Here is a 23,365-nt window from a genome sequence, read left to right on the forward strand (position 1 = left end):
TAATTTATTAACGATAACTCACAATAAATAAAGCATTTTGTATGAAGCTGCTTCACCAAGCTTTTTTTTTTTTCATTTATATCATAATTGTACTAATCAGTCCACACACAAAAGTTAAATTTTCTGAAGAAGCCTCTGTCCATGTGTTTTTGTGGTCATGTGTAAGTGTGACAGTCCAGCTGCTTCAGAGCATTCAGACCAGTGATGTCAGTTTATCTATCAATCACCTCAGTGTTTGATCTAAATTCACCTTCCTCCAGCCACACTAAACCTGTTAATGTAGTAGCTGTACTTGGAATCACCCACACACTGAACTCCATGCTAATTGCTGTGACCTTGCTGACCTTTAGTGTTCATAAATGTTATGATCATTTCGTTAAAGTAAAGTTGGAAAAATGAACATAGCACCAACTCAAAGTACAAAGTGCCCAAGCAATGAATTGAATAATTTAATTAAGACAAAACAACAGGAAGAAAACAAATTGTTAGTCTTGATAAATAGCTTTATATGAGCGTACATACAGCAGCACATTCATGTTACAAAAAGAGAGAAAAACCCTTTTCCATATATTTTTTATCAGCTTACAAACAAACCCCATTGTGAAAAAAGTCAAATTCATTCACACACAAACTGAGCACAATCCCTCATCACATTGATTTCTGTAGCACCCTGAGTCAGACATGACACCAGCTCTGAGACATTGACAGCTCCCCACACTTTCCAGCATCTTCTATTTTAACAGGTAAGTTTCACAACAGATATGAGTGTCATTCACACTGACAGTAGAAATCTAACTCTCTTGTTGGAGGCATTTGGTTTGGTGCGTTGGTGAAAGTCATTTTTCACATTTACTACTTGATTAGACACACCACAAAATTGTGGCCATGGCAGCAGGACTGTGTGGGTGTGGTTTACAGTCTGCCCGTAAATACTCAATGTTTACTACTTGTCAAATTTCCCTTATCAAACACACTGAGCTCACTATAGCAACACAATGAAGAATGTACAAACAACAGAGTTATTCAGCCTTTTATGGCTTGAAGAGGCCAACACACTTCCTCTGGACCATTCATTCAAATTCCAATAATGATGATGATGATGATGATGATAAATCACAGTACAGTGCTGATCACATTCAGATGCTTGTGGGAAAAAATAAAAACATCCAATTACTTGACTTCTCTTAACAATAATAATAATAAATAGTAATAATAATACTAAGTGTTACACCAATGTCTGCGACCCTTTAGATTCTACAGCTCTAGGCCTACCCAGTCTGACTTTAGTCCTCCCTCTCACTTCTGCTTTTCCACTTCAAAACTTCGTCATCACATCTGACCAATTATCTGTCTGCTCATTACTCTAGACCCTCTAACTCTATCCTCTGGCTTTGAAGTCGGTCCAACACTGTCTCTGTCTCAACAAGTGGTTACAACAGTGGAAAATGCCTTACAAATGATTAATCATTAAATTATTAATCCTTTCAAAGATGAAACAACAAACTAAAATGTCTTGTTGCTGCTGAAAGCTTCTGAAGTCAGATGGATATTTAGGGTTGAGACGATGTGTGCTTACATGCATGTGTCAGGAACGCAACATGTTTTAATGACTGCATTTGGAGTCATTTATTCTCTTTCCTATGAAGAAATGCTTGCTCCAGCACAGCAGAAAAAAACCACACTCAATCCATATGTCAAAGTTTCCAGCATTTTGGAGCAAGACCAAACTGACACTGGTTTTCCTGTGGAATCAATCTTAATACTTTAAGGTGACCTATGAACTTTTCACTTGTAAACAAGGTATATTAAAATCTAATAGCTGTTTATCTATCCTCCAGCCAGAGCACAAGCTCGTATCTCCAAATTGTCCAAATCACACTCAGTTGTAAATTAGAATCCTATTCATTTGACGATATAAAACAGAAGAATAATTTTTTTCTTGATTAAACAACAACTTTTTTCAAAAATAGATGCTTCATTCAAACGACTGATTGTTTCTGACAAAATGCTTCTTTCTCATGTTAGGGATGTTCTCTTGTGGATAGCGTGATAACATCAGTGACATCAATCAAATCTGCAGTCAAGCAGATACCAGCAGCTTACACTGGTTTCTTCCCTGAGGTTTTCATGGAGTGGAGGGAGCATCAACCTCAGGGTGGACTCAGGTGTTTGTGACTGTCTGACCTGGTCACTGAGGCAGGAGTTCAGCACCGAAGAACACCTGGTATTCATTGTTAGCGATCAGCTGAGGGTGTGTTGAATTCACACGTAGTCTGCTGTTAGCCTCCAGGAGAAAGGAGCCGGCTGTGTATAGGGATTTACTCCAGTGCTTCATCCTGCAGCTCACTGTGTCCACTGCTGACAGCAGAGGCCTTTCCCCACCGTAACTGTCTCTGATCCAGTACACGATGTTACTGAGTACCTCTTCACCCGAGCACTCAGGGCCACGCTCACCCTCGTAGGTGATCTGCAGGAAGACTCTGTAGACGCCGTTCCTGGGCACCACAAGGTTCCCACTTGAGTAGTTGAAGCCTCCGTGACAGTGGGCGTTTCCTATCTTACTTTCCCATAGAAGGTATTTCCCATCAGTGTTTTTCTCAAATGGAGCTGAGGGTGAGAGCAGAGAGGCAAACATAAAACTTAGGAATGTTTTATATATGTATAACCATGGGGTTCGTTGTAAGCTGATAATTTATATATTTTTATATATATATATATATATATATATATATGTGTGTGTATAATATATATGTATATATTTATATATAAACACATATATCTGTACATAACTGTAGATAACTGTATATAAGGAGCTGTGGCCCAGCTCCCAGTCAGTTCCCAGAACAGCCCAATGATCCCAGTTTTACACAATAAGCAGAACAGGAATCTAGTCAGTGTTTATTTATCAGGACGATCTTGTGTAGCTTCATTTTCTGCTCTGGTTTCATCAGAAATTCTAATAATTTGATTAAAGTCCTCAGCTCAGATCTACAATCATTTCAATGAAAAATGTCTGGTGTTGTATTTACTGTCCAGTCTGAATTCAAACATACAGAGGAAGGTAAAAACAGATACAGTTGAAAGGGCTGGTTGTTCTGTTTCATGTGTTCATGATTAATTGATCTTTCTTTAATGAATCTTGTAAAGTGGTTCTGGTTTTTGACTCTGTTCATCACGTGTTACTGAGAGTAGCTGCAGCTTTCAACTGTGACCAGCTCTGACTCATAATGGACATTACTGAAAATCCAGTGTGATGATTCACAGCTCTTACGCTTGGTCCAGAGCATTTTCCCATTTTCAAGTCAAAAGAAAAAGTCACTATTAAAGTCAATGTTTGCTTCATACACAAAATAATAGTCTGTATAGTCTGATTATATAGTTGTTTATGTATTAGTCACTTTGCATCACAAAAAACGAAGACACGAAGGGAACGTATAATGTAAACAGATATAGAAATGAAAAGGATATGATGTGTATGATACCATGTGTCAATGATGTGTGTTTGCGTGTGTGAGTGATTTCTCACGGTTTATATGTGATGTAGTCGTATTTATCTGTGGGAGGGAAAGTATAATGGACAATAATGATGTAATATAAATATAGATAAACAAAAAATAAAAACAAAACAATATATAATAATGATGATGTTTTATATGATATCAAAAAAGAGGAAAAAAAGAATAATAATAAATCTAATGAAAAGAATATGCTGATATGATATTGTAAAATGTATGTTAATAGAATAATATAACCATTGTGTGGTGGCTGATTATATAGTTAAAATACAGTATATTATAATTTATAGGTTCATTCAGTTTACATGTTATGTTAAGCGACCAAACACAGAAAACCTTATTCAAACAGTGACTTTGCACTGAAGCACTTAGTTTTACCTGTTAGCAATGCGCTTGGATTCTCCAAGCCTGAAAGTTGCTGCTGTTTGTCGCTGATTCCTACAAGAGAGATTTAAAAAGTGTTTTAAACTTTGATGAATGACTGATTTTATAAGAAGCCAAGATTAGCTGTGATCTCACTAGATGACAAAACAAGATATTTACCTGATGATTGGCTGTCCGGCTGCTTCATGAGCTGAAAGGAAACAAACACTTTTTTAGCAACATTTGTTATAAAAAGAAATTTGCATAACACAGACACAAGTTAATTTAGAAAGTCGTCAGACCCTGTCACTTTTTTCACATTTTGTCATGTTGCAGTCTTATGCTGAAATTGTTTTAAATTAATTTTCCCCTCATCAATCTAGACTCAGTCCCCCATAATGACGTGAAAACAATTTTAGAAATGTATGCAAATTTATTAAAAAAGGAAAAACTGACATAATGTATTCAGACACTTTACTATGACTGTTAGTTTAGCTCAGTTTCCTCCATTTGAGCTGATTGGACACCTACTGTCTATTGGGTGTCACAGCTGACATTGCAGATCAGAGCAGAAACCATGAGGAGGAAGGAGCAGCTGCAGAGCTCAGAGACAGGATTGTGTCAAGGCTCACATCTTGGGAGAGATACAGAAAAATATCTGCTATGCTAACTACATGCATCTACATATACGTTGTTTCCAGGTGAGAGCAGCACCAAAAGTTACCAATAAATTCCAGTCAGGCACTTTGCAGCCAGTGCATATTATATATTATAGATATATAATATCTATCAGTGGCAATGTATCTACCTGGCTAAAACCAAATCCAAAACTGACCTGGTTACATCAAACATCTGGATACCTGAACATGTCTGTCCATTAGTGGTGGGTAATGACTGTGGAGTTATGAGGGAGAAATGAATTTAACTGCTTTTAGCATAAAACTGCAACATAACAAAATGTGAAAAAAGAGAGGGAGTCAGTACTTTCTGAATGCACTGTACATATTACAATGAATGCATCAGCAACTTCGCTAAATAATGTAATGCGTCACTTGAATAATTCTAAAATATAAACTGACCCCAGCTTATGTAATTAATTTTTATAATGAACATTATATTTTAACACATACAACCTAATATCAGCGCGTTTAAATATAAAGACTACTACCACAATGTTCTGTATAACCAGTAGCAGAACAATATTCATATCATTATTATTATGAATATTATAGAATATAAAAATATCTATTATAGTAACTAAGGATTTAAATCTACAGTAATTTGTAGAATATTTAGCACAAGCTAATGCTACTTCAGCTTTGCCTGGTCATATATGGTACTAAAGAATTAAATGACGCATTACACAAACACAGTTTAAAAGGAAACTGAGTCATTGACTAATAGGACAAGGCAAGCTAAATGTAAATCTGACAGCCCATGCTAATGAGCAAGGCTAATATAACACAGAAAAGCAACAGCCATATGAGGGAGGGTATTTTTCATTTTAAAGATTTTTATTAGTTATTTTCCACCAATATCTTTATATGTTTAAAACCAGCAAAAACAGCTCGTTGTTAAATCTGAAGGGCAGCACCACGCTAGGCGGCGAACCTCCCTAAGATTTATCAGGCGAAGAAGAAATGGGGACGTATCTTGTTACTAAGCAACGAACCAACAAAAAGACAAGATGGCTCCGCCCTGTCACTCCTCAAAATTATTTTAGAACTTCGTTAAAGCGTTTAGGGAAAACAAAGTCGCATCATTCCTTTGAGGACACCTGAACGTGTCTGTCTAGGGTAATGGTGCTTTCTTTGTACTGCCGATTCATAATTAATAAAAAAAAAAGTGCACTTTGTGTGCTGGCGAACAGCAGGACACCCCGAGGTGAGCACCTGCTGCGGAAAACATGGTTGATAAATCAGTTTGTTAGCTAACTTCAGCAACCGGAAATAAACTTCGACCTGCTCAGTGAGCGTAAAAAACTCTAAACTTCATAGCAGCACGTTTAGCGACGTTTCCACAAGTTGCTCAGTTATAAAAAGAAAAAAAAGACTATACATTAATAATTCGACACCTTTAAGTAACACAAAGTTCAAAACAATGATAGCTTTGTTCAACCAGCAGCAACACCAGCGGCTGTTAGCTGAAGGACAGTATTTGGTGTATAAATGTTACCTGGTCGTGCAGTGACTCGGGACCTCGCCCTCCCAGTACAACAAGTAAAGCCACAGCTGCTGAACTCAGTAGCAGGACCACCACGGTTAAAAGCTGAACCATTCGCAGTAACCGCGTCTCTTTTCTGCGGATGAGTTGGATCGAGGTGTTGTGCAGATAGAGTCCTGCCTCCCCCACGGAGTAGCCGTCGTCGTCCATACCGCTGTTTTCTCACTCGAGGATCACCGTTTCCATTTATCAGCGCGGGTTCGCCCACGTTGAAAACCGCAGGTCTGAGGTTTGTCACGATTTAACACCGCGTTTCGAGACTCTAACGCCAACTTCTTCTTTCTGAGGTTAGTAGGTCCAAGGACTGCAAAGCGGTTCATCAGCATAAGACGCAATATGTCCCGCGACAGAGCTGCTGTTCTCCCAGTCCAGTTTTGACTGCCCCATATCACAGCATGGCCCCACTGTCTGAGCCCTGCTGCTAGGATCAACCCCGGTATAGACTGAGAGGGGAGAGAGCCACACCATTGCCACTGACACAGAAACACAGGGTTAATGACTGAAATCAGCCTAATATGACATCAAACATCAGCCCCTACCCATAGAGCCACTTCCTGTTGAGACCAACTGTCTGCAAGGCATTAAATAAAAACATTACTGTCAATGTTACTTTAACTGAAACCACAATGCACTTTCTCATGACTAATATTCATTCATTATGCAATATTGAGGTCAAATGGAATTAAATGACACCGTGCAGCAGCAGGTGACCCGATGGCCACAATAAGAGACAGAAGTGAAACTCCCACACAGCAGATTTAACTGTACCTATCCTATAACTGTATTGGAAGTTAACTTGCAGACTAACATATTCTATCAAACCACCCCCCGATCTCTATTTGTTTAGTATATTTGGCATAAAATGACGACTTTGGAAACAGAAAGTGCTGTAATATTAACATGAAACGTAAACGAGATTCCTTCTGTCAGCCATTTTAAACAAGAGGTGTGGGCTTCCAACAGATGTCAGATGTAAAGGTGGGGTTATCAGCCTGTAGCTGTGACTGAGAGGGAGATGATGTTAGCAGTGGTCAGCTGCAAACCTTGTTCTGAAGAAATAAGATGTTAACAGGAGAATGTAAGTGAGACAGAATAATTAACACATTGTTAATTAAAACCACCCACTGCACAAAAATGTCTCTTTCTTATAGTGACTTCACAGATGTAGATTTTGTTTTCACATTCATCTGTGATTACCTCATATTTCAGGTTAATGTGTACAACCATCAGTCTCCAGACTGCAACATGAAGTATCAACAGTGAAGAACCAAAACCCGCAGTTCCTCTAATGACCACTTGAGTCTGGTTCCAACAATCCCCATAAATCCCCATTTTAAAATGTCCACTTTATCAACTTTACAGTAGAAATAAACATGTTTAAAGCCTGGTACAAAAACAGTTTTGGTTTCGATAGCTAATTTACTCTTTCATGACAACTGTTTCAACTCACCTGTTTACATTTTATTAAGGCTTAAAGTTATGGAGAATTGAGGGCATGGCCTCTGAGTGACAGATGGGTGAACGTGTGCTTGCCACGAAACACCTTCACCGAAGTCTTGGCACTTGGATCAGCTGGGAGTTAGGGGCGGAGTCAGGCACTGCCAAGATTGTGACAGTGGCGCAGCTCTTTGAGTTTCAGAAACCAGTGGGTGAGGTCACAGAGGCTACTTCCACCTTTATTTACGGTGTGCAGTTTATGCACAAGCAAGATTTTGTGACATTACAACTAGTGTGGAAGCCAGCCACAGTCCTTTTAAACCTCCAGTTAACAGACTTCACAGTTGAGCAGACATCTTGTGTCCAGCTGTTCGATATTTGAAGTCAACATTTACATATTCATACATTCTGGATTTTTGAATGAGTGAGAAGAAGTAGATGCAATTTTAACTAATTAATTTAACTTTTTTGTGAAAACAAACATATCTGAGCAGAACATCTGTGTATATCTGGCTCTGTAACATATGGCAGGGACTGAAATTAAAGATGTGTGAGAAACAAAGACAACAGTTAATCCCATTTTTATTTGAGAGTTGAGCTCCAATGTTGGGGTATTATTTACATCATTTCATTCTTTGTTCAAAGTTCTGGGTTATGGTTCTTAGTCCTGCAGTTGTGAATATGGCAAAGCCCACTGATAATAAGAAATAAAAATAAAAATAGAAAAAGCCGTGGGCTGACAGCGACATCACCCTCCAGAGTAAAAGGTTGGAGCTTTAGAGTGACAGTGTACACACAGTATCCTACCTGTACATTAATAGCGTTACTATTCACATTCATCTGTACAGTAATCATATTTACAGTGATCACATTAGGGAAAGAGCCAGTACCTGAGGAGTTAGTTCCATAATTAGCTTTACTCATTCACCATGGTAAAAAGAAGCGCACCCAACCAATGGTAACCGAAACAACACAGAAAACACATGATCCACGTCCAGGATCAGGTGTGAAGCTTTGAAGTGCATTGATTTTATAGCAGCTCACTGATGCAACTGTACGTGAGAACAACAAGGCTTTCACTATGTGCAGGTTGTTTCTACGGTGGCCCAGAGAGCTCAACACAACACACAGAAAACCTGAGAAAATCATCAGTATGACAACACATGAGCTGCAGATACTCACAGTCAAATACACAAACAAAAAAAACCAACAGAAAACTGCAAGTGTTTTTCAATGCTTTGTGACTTTTGAAGTTAAAAGCATTGACCAACAAGTGAACATAGATGTTTTTATTATACAAGTTTTATATATTTTTATATTATGTATTTAAGTGTGTTCCAGCCAGGTGCATCAGTTTTAATGTCCCCTGGAAACACTATTGTTGTCTGTGCAGCGTGTTTGTGTATTTGGTTATGTTGTGAGTATCTGTAGTTCGTGTTATTAAACTGATGATGATTTCGGCCTTTTTTTTTTTGTCTGTTTGCAAGTGTTTTTGCGCTCTCTGGGTAGTTTTCACTCCATAGCAAAAGTATCAATACTAGAATACTGTTCATGTTGTAGACATCACACGTCCTGAACCTGGCCTCTAACGTATGTGAAACATTGTTTTAATGGTTTATCCAACTTTTGCTGAGGTAGACAGCAAAGAGCTGATTAGATCACAAGCAGATTATGGCGGTTTAGCCCTGCAGTAGTGTCAAATGTGAGAGTTTATAAATGGTGGATGCATCTTTAAAAGGAACACTCCTCTTAGACTTCAGGTGAGCTGGCACGCTTTAACAGAAAGGAATATAAACAAAAGGTGTGGTTGTTATAATGCTTGTGCCAGCAGCCTTCATCTCCCCTTACGACTCTCTCCAAAACACACAAACTATACATGAGAACATATTGGCCAATTCAAATTACCATTCGACAGCACGTTAAGATAAAACACCATGAATAAACACATCATACATGTGCAGCATTTCTCCCAAGGATGAAACGTCAACCAATAAATAAGAACTGAATAAAAATTCATTAAATAACAATCATTGTCTCAGTTTCAGATCACTGCTCCAGGTGATCCACTTATAACTTAAACAGTCAAAAGTCCTTTTTAAAAACATCTGAAATGCTAGGCTGTCTTGTAGCCTCTCTCCCTGGTGTCAGGATCACACAGGTGGACGCTCTGCACATGTTTTATGCAATGCCAATTACCCAACTAATGTGCACAACAGTGCCCTCTCCAGGCACAACTCAGACAAACACTTTTCTTTGGATCCATTTCACTAATTCCAAACAAAATCATAATCAAAAATGGAAAAAAACTCTTTCATTTCTTTGATCAGATCTGCTTGACCAGTGCTGTCACTTTGCAGAGTTGTGAAGAATCGTAGCCGAGCAAGATAACAACAAGCAGTCATACATGAAGGAGCTTTGGATTTGGTACTTTCCAGCAGCTTTGTGTCATCTGTAAATCTAGGTGTCCAGCTTAGGGGTGGATGGTGTGCTAAGCCTTGTAGCAATTGCCCTGCGTTGTGAGCGCCAGCTGGCCGTTGGGTGCCACCTCGTTGGCCTCATCCTCCAGCAGGCCCGACACGTCAGCGTTGGGGATGCTGTCATGGTAGCTGCTGAAGCTGATGTTGTCCTCTTTCAGCTCTATGGTCCAGAAGGGGGCGTTTAGCTTGCGGTTCTGGTACTCCCGGTAGGTATACACGCCTCCAACAAATCCCAGTAGCAGCAGCACCACCAGGATGATGACAGCCAGGATGATGATGTTGAACTGCGTCCAGGAGACTTCAGTCAGGGCAGCCGTGGTGTTGTCAGTGGGGCTGCTCAGGCTGGTCAGCAGAGCCTGGATGGTGGTGGTGGTGGTCAGCACGGCGCTCGTGTTGCTGCTGGAAGTGAAGGCCGGGATGCCTCTGGCTGTTGAGGAGGAGGTCAAAGTGGTGCTGGTGGTAGACGTGGAGGGGGAGGGTGTGATGAATGTGGGGGCCTCTGTCGTGGTTGTACCTGCTGGTGTGGGAATGAGCCGCGGTGCTGAGGAGAGAAAACACATGAAAACATGAGATTTTTACAGATTCCATGTTGTGGATATGAAACCAAAGTAAGTTGTGACACCTAGTGGCAAATAGACAAAACTACATGTGACTGTTAGCACACCTGCTGCATTTCTGCATTATAAATTTGTAATAAAGATTTTCAAAGACTGTCCTCTGCTGCTGTCATGATCAAAACCTGTGGTGCATTTAGGTTCTGTAGATCTGTATGACTCAGAGCTGTGCACAAAGAAAAGTTTTTCCTTTAAAGAAAAAGTTTCTTATTTGATTTTATGCATTCAATGCACTTTTAACTTATTTATTTCTATTTTTTTAATTCTGTGTTATTTAATTATTATTATTTATATTTAACATGTTCATGTGAGGACTTGGTGCAGGTCATTTCTTTGTTGTGGTTCCACTTTACAATAAGACTAGATTTATAAATAGCTTAATTAATTCAGTTTTTGACACTTTGAGACATAAATAAACAATTATAAACAAGTTACAACACAGTTTTCATACATTGATGCAGACTCACTATTTCAAGATCAAGTTAATGCTCACTACTCATTAATCTGACTAATTTTTGGTAAAAGGAGCCTTATAGTAAAGTGTGAAAAACATTGATCATTTATTAATGTTACCAGTATTAATGTTAGTTACTGACATATAAATGGTTGTAAAATGAGAAGAAACATGAAGATGATGGAGGGAGATTAACAGAGATGAACAGTGAGACAAAGGCTGAGCAGTTCACCAGGTAAAAGGTGTTCTACCTGAATGTTAAAGTCCTGAAGAAGAGACCAACCAACAAAAAGCATCTCTATGTTTATATCTGATCAACAGCTCTGATAATAATGAGGACGGCTGCTGAGCACATGTCAAGATAAACAATACTGCCAAGGCCTCAGACGATGAATCTGGTCATGATCATGTCATCTGCCATAATTTGATAGATCAATAGATCAACAGATAGATACTTTATTGTGTCCCTTAGCTCATTGTTGATAATAATAATAATAACAGTTAATAATAAATAGACAATTATAATTAAATTAGTCCACTTCTTTTGGCTGAATTGCTGTGTAGCCTGATGGCAGTGGGAACAAAGGATCTCCTGAACCTCTCTGTTCTGCAGCGCAGTGAGATGAGATGTTTGCTGCACCCTTAGCTGCTTCTCTGTTCTGCCAGAATGTTGTGGAGAGGGTGATTGTTATTGTCCAAGATGGCCTCCATCTTTCATTGCATGCATCTCTCCACAACAGTCCTGAGTGAGTCCAGACTCCTGCCAAGCACAGACCCAGCCTTTTTTACCAACTTGTCCAGTCTCTTTCTGTTCATGTTGGAAGTGCTGCTGCTCCAGCACACTGCAGCATAAAAAAGTACACTGTCCACCACTGACTGATAAAACGTGCAGCATTTCACTGCAGACATCAAAGTACCTGAGCCTTACTGAGGAAAAAGAGCTGGCTCTACCCCTTCCAGTAGATGTGTCCGAAAGTCCATGACATTCACTGAAGGCCATTGTCAGATCCTTGTACCCCTCTTCCTTCCTGATACACGCCACAATAGCTGTGTCATCTGAGTATTTCTGGATGTGGCAAGACTCAGAGTTGTATTTAAAGTCCGCCGTATACAGGGTGAACAGGAACAGAGCCAGAACAGTCTCCTGTGGATCCCCAGTGCTGCTCCCTGAGACACAGTTACCCAGATTGACGTACTGTGGTTGACTTGTCATGTAATCCACAATTCAGGACGTGAAGCAGGGATCCACCCCCATCCCTTGCAGCTTGTCTTTAAGAATGGCGGGTTGGATGGTGTTAAATGCACTTAAGAAATCCAATAACATAATCTTCATGTAACCATCTGGCTCATCCAAGTAAGAATGGGCCCAGGGGAGCATGTAAAGGACAGCATCATTCACTCAATATGTTCCTTGTGGGCGAACTGTAGGGGCTCTAGTGCATGTTTAACCTGTGGCCTCAGAAGGTAGAGAAGCATCCACTCTAGGGTCTTCATGATGTGTGATGGGAGGGCCACTGGTCTGTAGTCATTCATCTCAGCCGGCCGTTGTACTTTAGGTACCAGGACAAGACATGATGTTTTCCACAGAACCAGGACCCTCCCTGTTTGTAGACTTAAGTTGAAGATCCTCTGCAGAGACTCAGCCAGCTGGGCTGCACAGTCCTTTTATAACCCCCGGACACACACCATCCAGGCTTGCTGCTTTTCCAGGACGTAGCCTCTTGAATTCAGCCCGCACCTCCTCTGCTGTAAAGGACAGGAGACTTGACCCCAGCGTGGAGAGAGTTGTAGCTGCAGTGTCAGGTTGTGAAGGAGATGCTGTAGGAGAAGCTGCAGCTGAAGCAGTGGAGAGAGAACAGGTGAGGCTGTGTCAAACCTGTGGTGGAACAGGTTAAACTCATTGGCACATCATCACCTGATGTTGCCTGATTGCTCTTCTCTTTATAGCCAGCGATGGTCCTCATCCCCTTCCACTTCTCTCTGGTATTGTTGTGCTGCAGCTTCCTCTCTGCTTTCCTTTTGTAGTCCTCCTTTGCCTGCTTTAATCTCCTCTTCAGCTCATGTTGCACACACCTGAGCTTCTCCCTGTCTCCATCCCTGAAGGCCTGCTTTTTTCTGGTTGAGAAGGGTCTTGATGTTACTGGTGATCAAGTGTTTGTTTGGAAAGCAGTGTACAGTCCTTGCTGGTATTACAGTGTCCATACAGAAGTTAATGTAGTATGTGGTACATTCAACCATTCTATCAAGGTCAGTGTCCTTGCTGTTATCATTTTCCTTTGACTCCAAAAGTACATTCAAATCTGTGCACTCAAAACAGTACTTTAGAGACTCACTGTCCTCCAGGGTTCAGTGCCTGAATAAGCGAGTGGTTGTAGCCTGCCTTGATAGACAGGGTTTGTAGGAAGGCTGAAGGAAAACCAGAATGGACACCAGACAAACTGGAAAACATAGGCAAAATCTCCAGTTTGTAACAATAGGACTCTGTCTAATGATATTTGATTGTTTCTTATATAGGACAAGTAACACCAAAAGGACTGATTATCACCATCACTATCACACACACATACACACACACACATCAACCTCCCTTCCTCTGTCTCTCTCTAGATAAGAGTCATAAACTACAACCCACATTCCAATCCTGGGTAGTGACCAGCAGAACTCTCTTCACAGACACAGATCTGAGGAAGAATATCTAAATTATCTAACTGTTCTGTAACTCATGAGATGTTTCAATGTAATAGTTCAATCCCAAACTTCTACATCCTATAGAATGTTTGAAATGTAACATATAGACTTTAAGACAATGTCCTTCATATGACCATACTGTCAGCATCCTTCACACAAGGTAACACTCTGCATGACATCCAGAATGTCCAAATTATTATTATTACAGTTAAAGAACTGCTGTGTAATCTACATGTATAGACTGATTTGGTAAAATTTGTCCTTTTGAAGTCTTATTTGATAGGTCAATTTTTCCATCCTATATATCTCCAGAATAATTCCAATCCAGTCATCTAGAGTAGGCGGAACCGGGCTTAACCATCTTCTTGTAACTGATTTCTTACTTGCCACCAAAAGAATTTGCAGCAGTTTTATCTCTCTCTTACATTGAAAAGAGGGGACATAACCCAGGTACAGGACATCAAAACTCAGAGGTATTTGAGTATTAAAGATTTTGCTTAAAGAAACCTTGATATCCCTCCAGAAAGCTTTTAACTTGGGACAGTCCCAGAAGATATGGTAGTGGCTAGCAGCAGCCGAGCCACATTGCCTCCAGCACGGCATAGCTGTACCTTTGTACCTCTCCTGATACGGTGTTCTGAAAAATCTAATAATATTCTTCCAGCAATGTTCTCTCCAGTCCATAGAACTGGTTGTTGTCCACTGGAAGGACCAGATATTACCCCAAGCCTCCTCAGAAATCTCAATCCCAGATTCCACTTCCCATTTATCTTTAATGTATTGAGTGTTATTATTGTTGGCGTTGGAGAGAGCTATGTATAACTTTGAAATTGATTTAGAAGGGATCATGGTCATAGCCCTTTTCAGAATGTGGTAAAATTCTAATTCAACATTTGAGAAGTTAGTTAATTTACATTCATGGTCAATATAGGAGCATAGTTGAAGGTATCTGTGGAATTCGATCCGTGCTAAGCCATGCTTGTCCCGCAAGGTATTGAAGCTGCACACAATGGTTTTCTGAGTAAGTGAAATGAATGTTGTGAGACCATACATTGTCCATGATTTTAAACCGGAGTCATGTCTATTGGGAGTAAAATCAGAGTCAAAAGCAAACCATCTGAATATTCTCAACATTCTATGTATCCCACAAGTGTTAATAGCCTTCTGCCAGACTCGAGGAGTGTGGCTCAACCAGGGGTTCCCCAACTTTTCCAAATGACACATTAAGCCTTTATCCGCTATTACAGCTTGGATGGGGAACTGAGTTGATAGATTGGTCTCCAGCTCCTTCCATTTAGCTTTATATGTTTCATTACACCAGTATAATAGAGGGGTTATCTGGGCAGCATTGTAGTAGTTCCTTAGGCAGGGGAGACCCAACCCTCCCCTTTCCTTAGCAAGTTGAAGGGTGGCATATTTAATCCTTGGCTTCCGGCCCCGCCAGATAAATCTGGAGATCCACTTGTCCCACTCCCTAAATTGATTTTCACCCACCTCTATAGGCAAATTCCTAAAAAGGTAAAGTAGACGTGGTAACACATTCATCTTGTACTTATCCTCGCACTCAAAAAGGGGACCAGGTTCCATCTATGTAGATCTGCTTTTATACTTGAAGATATTGGCTCATAGTTTGCTCGAAAGAGCCCCGCGAGGTCTTTAGTCAGATGTATCCCTAAGTATTTGATATTTTCATTTTCCCAATTTAGCTTGAATTTCTTGCGTAGAGTCACAGGGGTTGTATAGTTTAGGGTCATCACCTGGGTTTTTGAAATGTTGACTTTGTACCCAGATAGCTTACCAAAATCATTCAAAGTAGACATCAATTCACTAAATGACCTCTCTGGTTCCCCCAGGCAGGCCAGCACGTCATCAGCGAACATTGCTACCTTATGTTCAACTTCTGATAATATGATACCCTTAATATTATGGTTTTGTCTAATTAATTGGCCTAGTACTTCTATAAATAAATTGAAAAGGAGGGGCGAGATTGCACAGCCCTGTCTACACCCTCTTTTTAAAGTAAAGGCCTCCGATAGATCACCATTGACCTTGATGCGGGCTGAGGGTCTGTCATACAACGCCTGGATTACTTTGATAAACCTATCTGGAAACCCAAACTTCCCCAGCACCTTGTAGAGAAAAGCCCATCTGACGGAATCGAAAGCCTTCTCAGCATCTAGACTCCCTATAATCACTTGAGTTTTGTCAGTTTGTATCTGTCCAAGGATATGTAATACTCTCCTGATGTTATCGGTTGTTTGTCTATGGTGTATAAAACCAGTCTGGTCTAAATTAATGAGGTGAGGCAGCAGGTGTCCCAATCTGCGGGCAAGAATAGAGGTGAATAATTTGTAATCTAAATTGAGGACACTAATTGGTTGATAATTCCCGCATTCTCGTTTATCTTTCCCCTCTTTTGGGATAACTGAGATAGTGGCCTCCCTCCAAGAAGGAGGGATTTCTCCCTTCTGTAAAACATAATTAAATGTCTTCACCAATAGTGGGACTAGTTCTGACCTCAGGATGCGATACCATTGGGAACCGTACCCGTCTGGCCCCACTGCTTTACCTGGTTTTAGTCTGGTGATAGCTGCGTTAATTTCCTCTGTCGAGATTGGTTTTATTAAATTATCATATTCAGAGTCTGATAGTAAAGGTAGGTTCAAATAGCTGAGAAAGGTATCACAACAGTCTTCCCCAGGGGCATCGGGGTGGGTGTAAAGGTCCCTGTAAAAGATCTCGAAACATTCCTGGATCCTTTCCAATTTGGTTTCCAGTATATTCGTTTTAGGGTTCTTAATTTTATATATAGTGCTTTCCTCCTGTTGCTTCCGTAATTTGTATGCCAGGTATTTTACTGATTTTCCTCCTATCTCATAATATTTCTGTCTCAGGAAAGTTAGATTCTTCTGGACCTCCTGTGTGTAGACATCATTGATTTCTCCCTGTAGTTTCCTAATTTCCTGCTTTACGGTAGGGTTTGGGTTGTTAATATCTTCCTGTTGTTTCAGCTTCAGCTTTGTCTGAAGATCTGTTAATTTCTGTCCTTTGGTTCTTTTCAGGTGAGAAGTAATAGAAATTAATTTGCCTCTCATTACCACTTTAAGTGTGTCCCAAATAATAATTGCTGATATCTCACCCGTATCATTAATTTCTAAAAATCCTTTTATTTCTTCCTTTATATTAGAAACTATGGCAGGGTCATTGAATATGTATGAATTGAATTTCCAGAGGGTGTTTCGTTTTTTCCTAGCCACCTGCAGAGATGTTTGAGTTTATAGGCAAATTGTAGAATGGAAAATTACTTTCTTCTCATAAAATAAAACAGTTGTGATCAATTCACACTTGGCTGAAAACTTTGCTCAAAGCTGAAAGCCCAGGCTCAAAGCCCAAATCAATGGCTTTTTGTAGCTCTGCGGCTATGTAGTTCCACACTTTTGCACTTGATTGTTTTGTCTGCGTCCTTTATTCCGTCTTTGCCACGTGCTCCAAGTAACATTCTTTTATTATTCATTCAAGACCAACTGAACCAAAACAACAGAAGTGCCTCAGAGTAAATTGTAACTTTTAATTATTATCAAGTTTTCCTTTTCCTTTTTCTTGCCTACCAGAAATCAAGAGTGCCCAAGACAGAAAATCTGTCTCACCAGAGCTGAACCGCTGAGACACCGGCAGAATCTTATTATAACATAAAAATAAATGAGTAGATCACATTAACCTTTAAGCTATATCTACCTGTCTGTGTCTGTGTTCTGTCAGATCCGGTCTCTATATTATATTTTATGCCTCAGCTGAGCAGGAAACCTGAATGGAGCGGTAACTGTTCTCAGCTCAACTGTGACAGAGTGTCTGCTGGGAACACATCTGTTACTGAGAGTGAAGCAGCGCTCTATAGTCACGTCATGAAAACAAATCAAAGGCTGCGTTGTGGTTCAGTCTTACATGGACGGGTGCAGTTGTGTGCTCGGGCGTCCCCTGTGAATCCAGGAGCACAGAGCTGGCACTGGGAGCCGGTGGTGTTGTTGGTGCAGTGGAGGCAGCGGCCAGTATCGGGGTGACAAAGCTGGGCAGGGCCCTGGGGGTCTGCGTTCCCGCTGCAGTCACAGGGAACACAGGCCCCAGAGGTTTTGTAGAAGCCGGCAGTGCACCTATCACACCGTGGGCCGCTGTACTGGGGAAGGCACCTGTCACACACTGGGGGGCCACTGGGATCTGCACAGGAACAGACAGAAAGACAGCTCAGCTCCTCACCTGTGCTGCAGGTACAGAAGGTAAAACATAGATCTGTGTACAGTTGTGTCTGCTGTTGATAATGTGATGGTGTTTATATGAATGTTTCTCTCTGCACAATGAAGCCTCTTGACTCTGTGTCACAGGTGACACTTTTCTCACTCATCATCACATCCTATATAAAAGGTGGGGGGTCCTTCACAAACTGAAGGAGCAGCTCTGTATGTTGTTTATACAAAGACACTGCCATAAAAACTGTCCAGTTCTCCCTGTTCACATTTAAACACGTCAGGTCAGCTGGTAACTTTAGCTGGTCCTCTGGTTCACACTGAACTGTGACATACCATACTGCAGACAGAGGGGATGAGCTCCAATAATATGAAGTTACACTGAACACTTTATCTTATTTTTAATTTTTATGGGTTTTTTTTGGGGCATTTTTGCCTTTATTCAGTACAGTGAGAGATAGACCAGAAATTCAGGGAGGTGAAGAGAGGGGATGACATGCAGAAAACACAGCTTTAATGGTATGCGCTCTACCAGGTGAGCCACCGAGGCGCCCCATACACTGAACATTTTAAAAGACTGTACTCATGTATCTACAATCACACATTTTAAAAACAGCCTGTGCCTGGGCTTTTTTTAAAATTTTAAATGTAAAATGTCTGTCTGTGAATTATCTGTGTCCATTTTAATTCCTGTGAATTTATGTGTCGGGTGATGTATAAACAGTATATGTTTATTTTTGTACACAGGTCTAATCTCAATGACACTCTACCTGTTTACATAAATGATTTAATAATAACAGGCACATATGAAACCATAGGCCTTTTACCTCAGGACACCAACCTGACCTGGAGCTCCGTTTTAATGATTCATTATTATTTTAATGTGTTTGCTATTTTGTAAAAGATACTTATAATGTTCAATGATGCCATTAAGTTTGTGTTTTAGAGGAAACCACATGATCAGCTACAACACCAGGTGGTTTACAATCACAGTGTATTGATCAGAGAGAGAAAGGGGGGCAGTGTTCTCCCTGTCAGGACAGACACTGCTGGGGTCATGTCATACACTGGCCTTTTACCACTACTAATATTGCTATTAGTACAACTACCACCACTACTACTAATATTAATACTACTTTTACTTATAAAAAGTGGCAGCATATTGTGATGACATCAGTGATCAGTGTCAATGAGACACAACAGGAGTAGCTTGAGCAGTCTGAGCCTCATATATATAGAGAAATAAAATAATGAAAATGTAACAATGAAGAACATTTAATCTTAATTTAAAATTCCATAATAACCTTCATTGTCCTTGATATTTAGTGCAAATGTTGCAAAGTAAGTAAATATTACACCTGCTAAACATCAGCTCATTAGCAGCTGTCAATACTAGCTCTTGGGAGACCTCGAGCTGTCCCCAGACCAGACGGGACATGTTGTAGATCTGGTCTTGGGGTGTACCCTGAATCCCTCCACAGGATGAAATACAGGCCTGAACAGGGCCATAAATAAATATTTATATATAAAATTCTCAGGATGCTCAGGCATGCATCTCTGCTGCATCTAGTATGGCGAAACGATTGGTTCAACTCCATCGACCTGAAAGACTCGTATTTCCATATTACCATGATATCCCATCTAGGGTTCACTTTCCAGGGGATTTGTTATGAGTACCTCGTTCTTCCCTTTGGCCTGTCTCAGTCTGAGGGTGTTCATACGGTGCACAGAAGTGGCAGCCGCCCCACTGAGACGCCAGGGCATCCGCTTAGCAACGTATCTGGACGACTGGCTCCTGTTGGCACAATCGGAGCAGGAAGCCAGAGCGCACACGCGTATTCTCACACGTCACCTACTCAATTTAGGTTTTGTGATAAACGCGGAAAAGAGCATGCACAGGCACAGAGGGTAATCTTTCTGGGATTGTCTCTGGACGCAGCTCGCCTCTCGGTGGAGCGAATACAGACATGCGAGCGTGTCTTACGCTCTTTCATCTACACAAATCAGTTCAATTCAGATAATTTCTTCGACCACTTGGTCTGATGGCTTCTGCCATCCTTGTCATCGTTTGGTGGCTTCGCACAGACTAGATCCTGTGCATCATGGCGCGCAGCGAGTGTTGGTCACTTAGGAGTGCGTTATGGCGCTGCGTCACTGGGGAGCCCCATATTTCCTGACCCAAGGCATGCCCATTGGCTCCGTCCTGTCCAGGAAAGTAGTCACTACAGATGCAAGTCTGTCAGGCGGGGGCGGTACGCACGACGGCCGGTCTGTGAGAGGCCGCCTTGAGCAAGGGTCTCCAACGATCTCACATAAACTTTCTAGAGCCCTCGGCAGTGTTACTCTCCCTGAAACATTTTCTTCCGTCACTCATGGGTCGTCATGTCTTTGTGAGGCCGGACAATACGACGACAGTGGCTTATATCAACCTTCTGGGGGGTTTGCGCTCCCGTCAGTTACACATGCTGATTCTCTGGAGCAGCAAGCGCCTCCTTTCCCTGAGAGCGACACACGTCCCGGGAGTTCTGAACATAGGTGCAGACCTGTTGTCCAGGGGCGCCCCGGTATATGGGGAATGGACTCTGCACCTGGATATCGTGGCGCAGATTTGGGCTTGTTGAGGCCGGGCCATAGAGGATCTGTTGGCCTCAGGAGAAAACGTGCAGTGCGCGATGTATTTCTCCCTGCACAGTGCGGATGCTCCCCTAGGCATACACGCACTAGCACACGGCTGGCCGCACGATCTCCTATACGGTCCCTCCCCTGACTCTGTCCAGATTGAGAGAACACAGCCACATGTTGATTCTGAAAGCTCCACACTGGCCTGTGATGCACTGGTTAGCAGCGATATATTTATATCTTTATATCACGTGATGAAACAAAACTGTGCACAGTATCATGTGACCCAGATTCTCCCTCTGTGTCAGTGTGGGGGTCTCTCTCTCTCCCTCTCTGTGTGTCAGTGTGGAGGACTCTCTCTCTCTCTCATCAGCTCATCAGCACATTTACAAACCATCTCTCCTCCGATGCTGCACTGTGGCATCTCCTCATTTCTCACTGTTGCCAGCTGCTGTTGACCCCCCCCCAGTCTGTTTGTTCCATTTTCACATTAAAAGTCAGTGTTTGACCGACGCTGTACGGAGGACAGAGACGTAAGGGAAGAGTCGGAGCTGAGATTGATGCTAACCTTTGTTCTGATTGTTTCTCTGATAACTTATGAACCAGACATTCAAAACCAGCAGCTGAATTATCCACAGAGGTGTCCTCCTCTCCATAACAAACACATTAGGGGATTAAAACCAGAAGAAACAGCAATAAAGCTGTTAACCTTTAAAAATCAGAGACTCACCAACGCTCTTCAGTGGAGACAGGACAGGATGTCTCCAGTGGCTGGGAGCTGAGCTGTCTAACATTTACTCAGCTTGTTTTTCTGATAACTTCAGATCCAGATGTCCAATGACTAAAATCCTTCATCTGTTTCAAATATAGAGTTGAAAACCACCAAGGTGTAAAAAGCGTATGGGGTTTAAAACAAGTCACCTCTCATCTCTTCTAGTGTCTGTTCTGACCTGTCAGTGGGAGGCGGTAACATGAGGTGGACTGATGTCTCTGCAGTGTTGCTGTTGAGCAGGTGAATCCACTCATGCTTTGTTCAACTGTTGATAAATGGTGGTGGTGTTTTCAGGAATCTGACAGCAACTGTAGCTTAGCCCAGATCTCAGCAGAGACCTGGGGGAGAGCTGTGGAAGTGGGGCAGCAGCAGCCTGGAGGGGGGTGAGGTGACATTGGAAGGTCACTGTAAATCACTGGGTCTGGGTCGAAAAGCTCTCTGCTTTACAGCTCTGGAATATTTCGATTATTTCTCACCACAACCAAAACTCTATTCTGCAGAAGCACTTTAATAAATAATGAACGTGGGGGGGCTTTTTGAAAACACAGGCACTTTGTTGAATTAATTCTAAAATAACACGGTGTACCTTCATCAGAAAACAGCTGCAGCTCCTGTGATTTGGATATTACACTTGGTCATTTAAAATTTTATTCATTTCATTTAACTATATTCATATAATATTGTGATTGTGTGTACATGAAATCACGGACACACACTGAGAAAGAGAGGGATAGAGAGTGAGAGAAAAAGAGAGAGAGACAGAGAGAGAGAGAGACAGATTTTTGATATTTAAATCAGATTTCTAGTTAATTCTGTTAACATACAGTAAGTTCTGCTGTTATCAAAAATTACAACAAAGAAAAAATCATGCAAAAACGGAACTACCAAAAACTAAACAAATAAAAATAACAAAATTAAATAAAAAAATAATCAAAAATTCAGAACCAATGATTTGTATAAGTCAGCACAGCACATCCTGCATTCCTCAAATGTTCACAAACACCTTTGTCTTTTTTGTCAGACTGTAAAACTAAAACTCCACCCTAAGCCAAACTGCCAGCAGTCCAGTCAGCATCAGAGCCACATCCTCTGACTCTTGACCCCTGACACAGCACCATACAGCACCTTTCCAAATAGCTAATTTGGACAGTCCTGAAATGAAATTGTGTGTGTACAGATTTCTTCTTTGCAGAGTAGTGTGGACCACAGATAAACAGACAGAAAGAAAGCTTTTCCCCTAAGCCCTGAAACCAGTCCTGCAGGTGTCTGAAGAGTCCATCCAGTCTGGGACACTGGGCAAACAGATGCTGTAATGTCTCTGTCTGTGAGCAGAAAGAGAGACAGTTGTCCCTTGTGCCAGGATTCAGGTGCACCAGATACATGTTTATAGCTATGGCCCCATGTACAATCCTCCACTGGAGGTCACCTGTCCATTTACCAATGGGGGCTTTGTACAGGGGATTCCAACAGCCCCCCGGGGATGACCCCATGCCAAAAACCTTTGTCCACCTCAACACCTTCACCCCTGCCAGACAGCGCAAGATTGACTCCTTCATGCTCATCTGATAGGCTGCTTTCTTTCCCAGAGTCTCCCAAATCTGGGGTCTTTAGAGACAGCAGGATGTCTTCCTCACCCTGCAACTGTTCCACAGCAGTTGAGACAACCAGTGAAGGAAAAACATAATCACACTCAGCAGCAGCAGCAGTCTGTTGGATCTGATGTTGAGCACTTCAGTTAAGCAAGGGATGGAGGTCTTGATGAGTTGACCCAGTTTAACACAGCCAGCCTCTCTCAGTCTGGATCTCTGGCTGACAGAGGACAGAACTTCAGAGGTGATCAAACTGTTGCCGAACAGAGGCTCCTCAAACAGCCACATCCCTGGTGTCGTCACAGCCATCCAATGAAACGCTAGAAGCAGGATCAAGTGTTTGTCATATCCTAAGCGTCCAGCCCTCCTCAGCAAC

At 41.5% G+C, this 23,365-nt stretch overlaps 2 protein-coding genes across 3 annotated transcripts in view; both read right to left on the reverse strand.

Annotated features, from left to right (window-relative positions):
• Nucleotides 1-436: 436 nt before the first annotated feature.
• Nucleotides 437-6,609, reverse strand: LOC130169478 (lymphotoxin-alpha-like). Its single transcript, XM_056376274.1, has 4 exons — nt 6,054-6,609; nt 4,059-4,089; nt 3,894-3,953; nt 437-2,607 (listed from the first exon to the last, which is right to left on the reverse strand). The coding sequence occupies exons 1-4, from the start codon at nt 6,249-6,251 to the stop codon at nt 2,189-2,191; spliced, it is 708 nt and encodes a 235-aa protein (XP_056232249.1). The 5' UTR covers nt 6,252-6,609; the 3' UTR covers nt 437-2,188.
• A 1,494-nt stretch (nt 6,610-8,103) lies between these two features.
• LOC130169473 (multiple epidermal growth factor-like domains protein 9) overlaps nt 8,104-23,365 on the reverse strand; it is a 60,359-nt gene continuing 45,097 nt past the window's right edge. The window contains exons 5-6 of one of the 2 annotated variants that reach the window (XM_056376263.1): nt 17,714-17,983; nt 8,104-10,556 (exon numbers count right to left, since the gene is read on the reverse strand). In XM_056376263.1, the coding sequence (XP_056232238.1) occupies nt 10,027-10,556; nt 17,714-17,983 (800 nt within the window). In that variant the 3' untranslated portion in view covers nt 8,104-10,026. The remainder of the gene's footprint in view (nt 10,557-17,713; nt 17,984-23,365) is intronic. The other variant, XM_056376264.1, reaches the window with a different exon arrangement.

This window comes from Seriola aureovittata, chromosome 5, assembly GCF_021018895.1.
Source record: "Seriola aureovittata isolate HTS-2021-v1 ecotype China chromosome 5, ASM2101889v1, whole genome shotgun sequence".
Lineage (NCBI taxonomy): Eukaryota > Metazoa > Chordata > Actinopteri > Carangiformes > Carangidae > Seriola > Seriola aureovittata.

Coding starts and splice junctions, on each gene's coding strand:
- LOC130169478 (XM_056376274.1), bottom strand. CDS start 6,251: ATGGACGACGACGGCTACTCCGTGGGGGAGGCAGGACTCTATCTGCAC. Junction 4,090..6,053: donor CCGAGTCACTGCACGACCAG/GTAACATTTATA, acceptor GTTTCCTTTCAG/CTCATGAAGCAGCCGGACAG. Junction 2,608..3,893: donor TCCAAGCGCATTGCTAACAG/GTAAAACTAAGT, acceptor TCTCACCCTCAG/CTCCATTTGAGAAAAACACT.